The 10680-nt window shown below is 45.1% G+C and overlaps 1 protein-coding gene across 2 annotated transcripts in view; it reads left to right on the top strand.

Annotated features, from left to right (window-relative positions):
- setd1ba (SET domain containing 1B, histone lysine methyltransferase a) overlaps positions 1–4313 on the top strand; it is a 17477-nt gene extending 13164 nt beyond the window's left edge. For both annotated transcript variants that reach the window (XM_030354407.1, XM_030354408.1), the window contains 6 exons: positions 1–839; positions 1305–1471; positions 2088–2213; positions 2768–2887; positions 3117–3254; positions 4034–4313. The exon at positions 1–839 is cut by the window's left edge and continues 481 nt beyond it. In XM_030354407.1, the coding sequence (XP_030210267.1) occupies positions 1–839; positions 1305–1471; positions 2088–2213; positions 2768–2887; positions 3117–3254; positions 4034–4207 (1564 nt within the window). In that variant the 3' untranslated portion in view covers positions 4208–4313. The remainder of the gene's footprint in view (positions 840–1304; positions 1472–2087; positions 2214–2767; positions 2888–3116; positions 3255–4033) is intronic.
- Positions 4314–10680: the final 6367 nt, after the last annotated feature.

The following is a 10680-nucleotide window of genomic DNA, read 5'->3' as shown; positions in this document are numbered from 1 at the left end:
CAGCTCCCCCCACGTCCTCGGCAGCCCCTTCTCCTACCCCGCCCAGTCCCCCGTCCCGGGCTCGGGGATCCCCCGCACGCCGGGCCGCGACCTCACCTTCACGCCCGTCTTCCCAGAGCCCGCCCCCCTCCACAGGAAGCCCTCGTCGGAGAGCCGGGACGAGCGGCCGCTCTTCAAGGAGCCGCCCTTCACGGCGCCGGCCCCCCTGCCGTCCACCCCGACGCCGCTGCCGCCGCCGCCGCCCGCCCTGTCCACCTCAGCGGAGGACTCGGCCGAGCTCTCGGAGGACCCGCCCCCGGCGGAGGTCCCCGCCACGCCCGACCTCCTGGCCTCCAGCAAGAGGAAGCTCGGCCGGCCCAAGAACAAGAAGTTCCCCTCGGAGCCGATGCCGCCCGCCGAGTCGCCGGACCCCTCGTCCCTCCTGCCGGACCCCCACGCGAGGTCGCTGCTCCCCGACGCGGCGTTGCCCCCGAAGCGCCCCGAGGCGTCGGACCACCGCGGCCTGGACTTCCGGGAAGAGAAGACGGTCAAGGCGGAGGCGTGCCTCGACGACGACGACGGCTTCCCGCCCTACCGGCTGTCGTCGGTGCAGCCGGCGCGGCGGGCGCGGCGCCGCTGGGAGGAGCTGCTGCTGGACAGCCTGTCGCCCGCCGCCACGCCCTCGCGGCCCTGCTTCGCGCTGCGCAGCGACTTCGAGGAGGTGACCATCCTGTACGACATCTGGAACGACGGCATCGACGAGGAGGACATCCGCCTGCTGCAGGTCACCTACGACAAGATGCTGCAGCAGGACGACTGCAACGTGTGGCTGAACGACACGCTGTGGGTCAACCACCCTCATATCCTTCACTGCTCCTCCCGCCGTTTGTGTGTACTCATGAAGGGATGGTTGTTGTTGTTGGCGCCCTCTTCTGGCCATTACAGGGAGGCATTTACCGCATTGTGTATAATGGTGAGAGCTAAAAGGGGATTTTTTCTAATGATGAGGGTTAGGGTTACTTTTATAAGGTGAAACAGAAAAGCAGTAACTCAGTAACTGTCTGAGGTTCTGATGCTATATTAGGGGTTCGGTGTTTTTAACAACACGACAAAGCCCAAACCCCATTCATGCTTCGTATTTGAAGCTACTCCAGTTCAGGTGTCCTCTCCCGTCAAACGTCAGGGTTGTATGTCCGTCTGCGGGACGATTACTCGCCGCCGTTCAAACAACAAACCCGCTAGCATTTAGAACCCCCCCCCCCTCAGAAGTTAGCTAGGCGGTGGGTTCTCTGACGGTTGCGCTGTGGTCCTTAACTCCTCTGCACCTACCAACGTGCCGGCGGTGAAGCGCAAGCGGCGCGACGACGGCATGCGTGACCACTCCACCGGCTGCGCCCGCAGCGAGGGCTACTACAAGATCGAGAGGAAGGACAAGATCAAGTACCTGCAGAGCACGCGGCTGCTGTCGGAGGAGCCCCCCGCCGACACCCAGGTGAGGCCCCGGGGGCATGAGGGGCACGGGGATAAGGCTCAGCGCTCATAGGGCCGTGCAATTGAGCACATTTTGAACGTTATTACGATTTTTGGGTTGAAACTTTTTTTTTTTTTTCATCATATTTGTTTTATTCATTAAATGTTTCATTGAAATTGCAAAACAGATGGATAAGTATTTGTTCATTGTTTTCGATTGGAACATTTTGTGTATTTTTTTTCAGGGGAAATGTCAAAGTTCTCGGCTACAAAGTGTTGTTCTGGAGAGAAATGCTGAATGAATGCATCGTGTTTTGAATAATCGAGATTTCAATATTGACCCAAGTAATCGTGATTATGTTTCTTTCCATAAGCGGCCCTAGCGTTTCATCTGTCACAATGCACTGTGTCGGAGTATACTTTTTCTCTTCATGTTGGATGTTGGAAACATTTCTCTGTACCTTTGCCATGGATGTTTGCACGGAGAGACTTGATGTTATTCTGGTGAATCACCTGTATCTGAACCTACTGTCGTCATTGGGGCATCCCTTTAATAGACTTGATCATATGAGCCATTATGACCTAGTGGAGCAGTGAACATGGTACAGCCTCCTCACCCCCGCCCTCTGTCTCCCCAGGGGATGAGCATTCCTGCCCAGGTCCACGTGTCCACCAGATCAGGCTCAGAGCGGCGCTCGGAACAGCGGCGCCTGCTCTCTTCGTTCGCTTGTGACAGCGACCTGCTCAAATTCAACCAGCTTAAGGTAAAACATGTTAACTCAAATTCAACCAGCTTAAGGTAAAACATGTTAACTCAAATTCAACCAGCTTAAGGTAAAACATGTTAACTCAAATTCAACCAGCTTAAGGTAAAACACATGTTAACTCAAATTCAACCAGCTTAAGGTAAAACACATGTTAACTCAAATTCAACCAGCTTAAGGTAAAACACATGTTAACTCAAATTCAACCAGCTTAAGGTAAAACACATGTTTAACTCAAATTCAACCAGCTTAAGGTAAAACACATGTTTAACTCTAAATTAACCAGTTAAAGTTAAGAAATATATATTCTAATTCAACCGGCTTCAGGTCAACCAAATGTTTTACTCAAATGTAACCAGTGAATGGTAAAACTAATACTGTGCTCCAATCATCCATTCCTCGATTCCATCGTACTGAATTGGTAGAGCATGAATCATCAATACACTCTGGGTGGGAGGGTCAACTATAAGTGCTACTTTACTCATTGGTACTCATATAGTACTTACTACCCTTGAGTGTGCCATACGTCCTCATTTCCCGTCTCTTGTCTCCAGTTCCGCAAGAAGAAGATCCGGTTCTGTCGGTCGGGCATCCACGACTGGGGTCTGTTTGCTCTGGAGCCCATCGCCGCCGACGAGATGGTCATCGAATACGTCGGCCAGAACATCCGACAGGTGGGCAGCGGCTCGGCTGTTGGCCGAGGGGGTCATTTGCTAAACCACCTATTACCCACGATCACCAGAACCCTTTTAAAAAATAAAAAAAAAAGAACAGTCCAGAGTGTTCCTGTATGCAACGAAACAACGGTCTCCTCACTCCCTTCACGACACCCCTTAAACACCCCTTAAACACACCTGTCCCATGGCACTACATGAAGGGCTAACGTGTGTGTGTGTCTCCCAGGTGATCGCGGACATGCGGGAGAAGCGCTACGAGGAAGAGGGGATCGGCAGCAGCTACATGTTCCGCGTGGACCACGACACCATCATCGACGCCACCAAGTGCGGCAACTTCGCCCGCTTCATCAACCACAGCTGCAACGTAAGACCCCACAGCACACGACCCTCGCATCCCATGGCCTGAACGACGCGTGGGAGAATATTGTATGGGGGCTGATACCGATGTTGGGGAGTAATATCTGTATCAAGATGTGTGTGTATATACATGTATACATATTGTGGTATCCTGGGGCTGAAGCAGCTCCTTGGATATGCTGCTCAACCTCCATCAATGCTTCAGGCCACAGCAACATCGAATTAAAGGTGACATGTTATATCACCAGGTGTGAGTGTGATTAGCCGTTACAAGCCGTTTTGAAAATCTGCCTCTTCAAACATGTGTGGCTGTGTCCACCTAGCTGTATGACGGATAGATGAGCAACGATGATCAGTCTACCAGCCTACCCAGTCCACTGTGTAGGCAGGTAGACTGATCTTTCCAGCACACATCTAGGTGGACACTACCACTGGTGATGTCAGAAGAGGCAGATTTTCAAAACGGCTTGGAACGGCTAATCACACTCGCACCTGGTGGTATAAAATGTCACCTTTTTAAGATCCTGAGCTAAAGGAACCTATGTGAAGGAGCTGTTAACCTTTCATATGAGAGTTTACGTGGATGTGCTCTGTATAAAAATCAACATTCGACCACCACAATAGAGGATTTATAAAAAGGTGATTAAGTTTATACAGCAACACCACGTCGGCAAAAACGTGTACGCCGATAACGATATATATCCGTGACAAGTCAATATCGGCCCATAAAATCGGACCAACCGATATATCTGCAGGCCGTTAACATGACGATGTGTTTCCCCGTAGCCCAACTGCTACGCCAAGGTGATCACGGTGGAGGCCCAGAAGAAGATCGTCATCTACTCGCGGCAGCCCATCAACGTCAACGAGGAGATCACCTACGACTACAAGTTCCCCATAGAGGACGAGAAGATCCCCTGTCTGTGTGGGGCGGAGAACTGCAGGGGCACCCTCAACTGATCCCTCGCTGTCCATTCTACGGACAAGGACGTCTTCAGAAAGAAAAGAGAGAACCCAACCGAGAAGCACTGTCCCCTTGCTGCCCCCCCCCCCCCCCCCCCCCCACCCCCACTAACCCGACACTCACACAGACTCCTCATGCCAAAAGAAAAGATTTTGTGGCTACGGATCAGTTGTATGTTTTTGACTCCCCAACACACGCGCGCACACACATTTCCCTAAAGATTGTTTACGATTTCTGGTGCTACGGTACAGAAAAGAAAATTGTTTGACTACTGCCACTGACTGAAATATTGGCCCGAGATACTAGGCCTTGCTGGCACATTCTTAATGAACTCGGTAACGTGGTTAAGAGTCGATTCAGCAGTCTCCCGAACCCGTAAGGCCCGTTTGTGTTTTCCGTACGTTTGAATGTACTATCACTTTAACTTAACTCACGTCAGCTTTACCACATGTGGTACATGTCCCACAGCACATAGACTTAGCATGGAGAGCTGCTTAGAAACGCGGTGTCACAGACAAACACGCACGCTCTTAGGAAGATCCCCCCCCCCCCCCCCAAAGCCTGAAGCCAGAGGCTCCCCAGATTCAACCAGTGGCACCCAAGATGGGGCTTGAAAGGAAAAGCTCAAACGTTGTACAACTGGCCCTCCACGTGAAGAAACCGTGCTGGTTTCTGGCTCTACCTCTTCTGATGCACCCGTTTTCTGAAACTACACCACAACCTCCACAACAAAAGAAAAACAACCACAACCGCATACATTTTGTACGGGACGTTAGGCTATCTCTCACCGTCACCAGCCAGTATCGCTGCTTCCTTTTTGAGTTTATGCAAAGGTAAGGATTCTAGGTGCAAAACTAAAACCAACTCTGATGGTATTAACGAATATCCAGTGTTTTTTGATTCTTCTGTACATGTTTTATGATCTAGTTTTTTTCAAAGACGTGATTGTTTTTTGTGTTGAGTGCATGATTGAGTGTTCACTTGTTGCCAGGTTACGGTTTGAGAGATTAGGTTAAGTATTTTCATTTTGGATTAAAAAAAAGAAGAGACTTGGGAGAACCCTGTAGGTTATAGTGGCTGAAGGGTTCGATTCTTCAGAATCGGATGAATCGGAGTCTCCAGTCTAATTTAACACCCTACATTGTGAGGAAATAATATATTTGTCACTTTTGAAAAAGAAAATGGTGTATGAAAAAAAGAAAAAAAAGCTGACGAAATTACGTTAAGTGCCATTTGAGTGTGTGTGTGTGTGTGTGTGTCTGTTTGTCGTCTCAGACTGCAATGTTAAGTTGCATGCACAAGTTAGTCGCCCATTGTCACCATTGTTAGTGGTGTTTGGCATGAAGAGGTGTGTGTCTGTATTCATCTATTGGTTTGTTCTTTCCTAATGAGGTGTTATGGATGATTGTCTCACAAGTGAACCTGCTCCATCTTGTAGTGCTTCCTCCAGCCCCTCTTAAAAACCCTACCTCTCGCTCCACCCCTCTAACAACTAGTCTCCTTTCCCAACCCCGATAGCTCTTCCTCCACCCCACTTAGAACTACACCTCTTCTTCAAAACCTAGACCTCCTCTTCCTCCATCCATCTCACAACTTAACCCCTTCCTCTAGCCCCTAATCCCTCTCTCCCCCCCCCCCACCCCACCCCCGCTTTACTACCAGTGTTTTGATCAGTGTTTCCTCGGTCCGTCTGTCCGTCTGTCCTCTAACGTTGTTTCTTTAACAATGCGTCACTAAGAAGGCGGATCTTCTTCATGGACGTCAATGCACTAGAGGCTTGCACTTCAGCTTCCTGTTATTTCTAGTCAATCGGATTCCTTTTTTCGACCAAGTCAGTCATTGCCCTCCATCAGCTGGGAAGATTCTAAGTTTTTTTTTTTTTTTGTGTTTTTCCCCCACAACACCGTTGATGTTAATATTGTACATGAACTATTGTATAGATTTTGATTTTCTTTTTTTTACTTCACAAATGTAATACTTTTAATGATGCATTTTTTTGTTAAGTTTTTTTAGACAAAAGACTGAGTATTTAAGAAGATATTTTCAGGGATCTGTAAAAGGAATCTGCCAAGTTTAACAAGGGTTAAAAGGTGGTTTATTTAAACGAGAAAAAAGGTCCATTACGTACTGAAAATGTCTCCTACCTTTTTGAAAGATTGTTTCTTGTGGAAACGTCTTCATTTTTCTGCCCATATCCTTTGTAATCTTAAAAAGTGTAAATATCTAAACTGTGAATACTATATATATATTTTTGTTTCTGGGGTTTGCTACACCGAACACGGCTCATACATGTATGTAACTTATGAGGTGAACAAAGGGCCGGTAGCAGTGATTTCAGCTTGTGTCAAGCTTTGGTTTTTAATTTTCAGTTGTAAATTCTATGAAACAAGTTTGCAGTGCGCAGAAAAAAAATGGTGCAGAATCAACATGGGAAGGGGACAGAATTTTCAGCCTGTTTCTCATGTCTATTTATTATACAAACAAATGTATGAAAATGGAGTTCATGGAAAATAAAGGCAATTTTGCATACAAATGGTGACAACTTATTAAAATCAATGCTGAGGTTATAGACGTTTTCTAAGAGCCATTTTTATGTATAAATGCCTTGTAAATGGGTTTAACGGCACCACCTGGTGGCTACTTGAAGCAAGCTACCGTTTATAAGGTCAGTACTGTTGCGCTTTGAACAGGTGACGGCAATTAACGCAAAAAGTTTCCATGACCAAAATACTATGACATGTTACGTATTAATTGTGTACATCATTCACACTAGTTAACCTTATGTCCGTTTATTAGTAATTATCTTTTTTGTTTTGTATTATTTTAATGATTTATTATGATAAAAGGCAGAGGGGGAAGGACTGCAGAGAAAGGGACAATGAGTTCCACACTGAACCTTAAAGGAAGCACGACCTATGCTCGGGTGCATCATGAAGGACCTCATCATTATTTATCTGTCCAGCAGATGACAGCACCTGCACACTTCTGCAGTAGAAAGGCCAGGGCTAAAATCCTGCTTGTAACTAGAATATACTCCATTCGTCACCAGGAGCGTGTATTTTATTTAGTAGAAGGACAATATTTCTACATCCCCAGCATGTGTTGAGTTTTGGAAACATTTACTACTTTGTTGTAAGCCATGTCGATCAAGTTGGCATCTTCTCATTCATTTATGAAGGCTATTTACGGCATCACATCAGATACAGCCAACGTTTTGACTATCTAAATCTTAATTTCCATCATAACTCAATAGCAAATGCAAAATTGATCACAAAAGAAACGTAGGAGCCTATGGTAGTAACGTAGAATGTAGAACAGCCTAACGATGTCGCCAAGTTGTAATTCGGTAACAAGGAACATTACAAGGTACAACAGAGCTGTAGGCCTATTGTCCACTAGGTTGCGATTTGTTAACAAGTAGTTGTCTAAATCACAACACACAATGTTGACATACTCTTTGCGACACATGCTTTGCTGACAAATCCACTTTTAATCCATTTGCAGCTCAATATTTGCTAATGAGTGAAGAAATCCTTGCGCAAGCATACGAGGCGGGTTGGAGAGCTAATGTCCAGATTAAGAATTGCAATGTAATTGCAGCAAGGGTATAGTTAGTAGAAGGTCTTGCAGCACGAGTGTCTCAACTTGTCCTCTCCTTTTCTTTCCAGATAGAATAGATACACAACCCGTGTCCTTGATAAATCACTCCAACAGGCATGTGTTTAGGATTGGCCTTCCATGACTATACTGTTTCATTGCAATTGAGACTAATCACACAGAACTTGATGGTAAAACCTTTTAATTTATATTATTTTAGACAAAGAACCACTGTCTCTTTACCTGAAACTAAGCATTTAACAAAGGGGGCTACTGTGTTCATCTAAATGGTTCATCCCAAAGGTCAAAAGAAGGGCAGGATTATCTTCAGACCTTTAAGGTCTCACTCTGCAGTTTCCCTCTGGAGAACAGTTGGGGATAGAGACTCACTTTAAAGACTCTTAGGTATCTATTGGTAACTACCTGAGAGGGCAAAGGTTACTTGTGGGGGTTCCTCAAGGGTCCATTTGTGGGTCCCTCCTCATGAAACGTAAAGGGGCTAATATAAACCAGGTGAGAATGGTCTAAATTATTCAGGTTCAATTGCATAAAGCAAATGAATGACTGGATTTGCCAACATTTCCAGAAGTGAAATAAACTAAAAATAATGGTTTCTGGTGCACAGGAGGAAAGATTAATCTAAAAGCCAAGTCAAACATATTGGTGTCGCTATGTACCTAAACTTTAACCTCTTAAATACCAACCCCTATTTTGAGAATTTCCACCTGAAGGACACATCTAAACATATCAGCTTACAACGCTGCACCTGGGCAGAAATGTGATGATTTAAGTAGATATTCAGATAAATCCATATTTTTGCAACTTTTTTATTTATAGATTAAAAAAAATAAAATAAAACATGAAAACTAAATCTAATTATAGTGGTGGCTAAGAATTCATGGCCTTTGGGTTTTGAAGGGTGCTATGTAAATAAATGTGCTTTGCCTTGACGGAATTGCTGGCGATAAGCAACACCAGGCTGGATAGAAGGGCGGTTGCCCTTGCAGTGATAACATCAGTGGAGCTGCCTGTTCAGAAGTTAGAGCGCACCCTGAGGTAAATTACTTTAGACCTAGACAAATATACAGATTTAAGACGGCTATAAGCAATTCTAAATCAAGAAAATTCCATTATAACCATAAAGTTGAACACAGTAACACACATAAATATTTTTGGAAGTATTATTAAACTAACATAGGAAAGTGTATGTAAAGTTAATGAAGAGGTTGGTGGTCTCAGCTGTTCCGCTAATCTATCTATCTATCTATCTATCTATCTATCTATCTATCTATCTATCTATTTATTCAACATCCATCTATGTGTATCTGTTTGGCTGACTGATCCGTTCAGATTAGGGGCAAAAGATTTAAAGAAAGAAAATCCCTTATCAATAGGCCTATCTCACAACTTCCTGGTTCGGCGTTCGATTTTGCCTTCACCGGGTAAAGTGACTTCCGGTCGCGTAGTCCATGATATTTGACAATGGCGCGGTCAAAAAACAAAAGCTTCTGTTGTGTACCTCTATGCGCCAATTCAAAACAAAAACAACCGTATATACATGTCCACGACTTCCCAAATAATACCCAATACAGCAGTGGCGATCAGACGGAATGAAGGAGTTAATTTCGTAATTCAGAAGGGGAATACACTGGTCTGTAGTCGGCATTTTTTCAGCGGCTGATTATGACGACGGGAGTGCTACGCTGAATACTGGAGCTGTTCCTAGTCGTTTTGACTGGAACAGCTACACCACAGCCCCGAAAAAAACACCCGTGTATAAACGGGTGTCAGCTCGAAAAGCTGAAGGAGAGGACAAAACACGAACGGACCGGAGAGGTACCGGGGAACATGACTACGCGACACGCCCCCCTGCCGGTAAGTAGATGTGTGCTAACTAGCTGTTATGTCTGTTATTTGTGTTCAACACTTGTTGGGCTATTGTATAATTTTGCCAAACATGGCATGGTTAACGTTAAAACATTCAATCAACATCAGACGTACTGTTAAACTGGGGTTGCATATTAATTCAGATTCAGCTTTATTGGCCAGGTTTGCGAACAAACGAGGAATATGACTTTGGTTTTTACTCTATGTACACTCAACCTATAGTTAATACATAAAAAATAAAAACAGAAAACAGTACAAATAAATTTAATAATAAGAAATATAAATAAACTTAAGTATACAGAATAACAATACAATAAAAAGAAAGGGTGAATACGAATGAATGGTAATGAAGACTTATTTGTCTTCTTTTTTTGTAGGTGCACTGGATGATGCCCTGGAGTATATTGCTGAGCTGAAGGCAAGGCTGCAAGAAATGTCCATGGGGCCACAAACTGTCCTCAACAGGTTTTGTGTGTCTGATCAGACCATGACATATTATACTCGGTTTCCATCTCAAGAAGTGTTTCAAGTGTTTTGGGAGTCTGTTTTGCCCCTCAACACAATATATTCTTCATTGGAGCAAAGCACAGAGGATTGGACAAGAGGCGATTCCAACACCACGCCCTTCAAGGAAGATTCCAGTCATTGATGAGTTTTCATCTACTGTTGTAGAGTAGCAACTGGCCTTAAAGAACAGGTCATTGCTGACATCTTCCAGGTCAGCACAGCTGAGATGGTACCAACTCCAAGCTGGATATTCCCTCTAGGATGTGGGACATTAAAGGGCGAAACGTCAAATAAAAATGTGACTTTTTTTTATATTGTAGTGATAACAGATGTATTCTAATATGCATCTTTTCATAATGAGCAAGTTTAACAGAGTGCAAATTGCAAAACAAATGTCTTACCAGCATACGCTCTGTAGAGTGTGGACTTGACTCCAGTCTTCCCCACCGACTTGGGTTTCTTCACCACCAGGTCACTC

This window comes from Gadus morhua, chromosome 4 (genome assembly GCF_902167405.1).
Source record: "Gadus morhua chromosome 4, gadMor3.0, whole genome shotgun sequence".
In the NCBI taxonomy this organism is placed as follows: domain Eukaryota; kingdom Metazoa; phylum Chordata; class Actinopteri; order Gadiformes; family Gadidae; genus Gadus; species Gadus morhua.
This window is presented reverse-complemented; position numbering and strand designations above follow the sequence as displayed.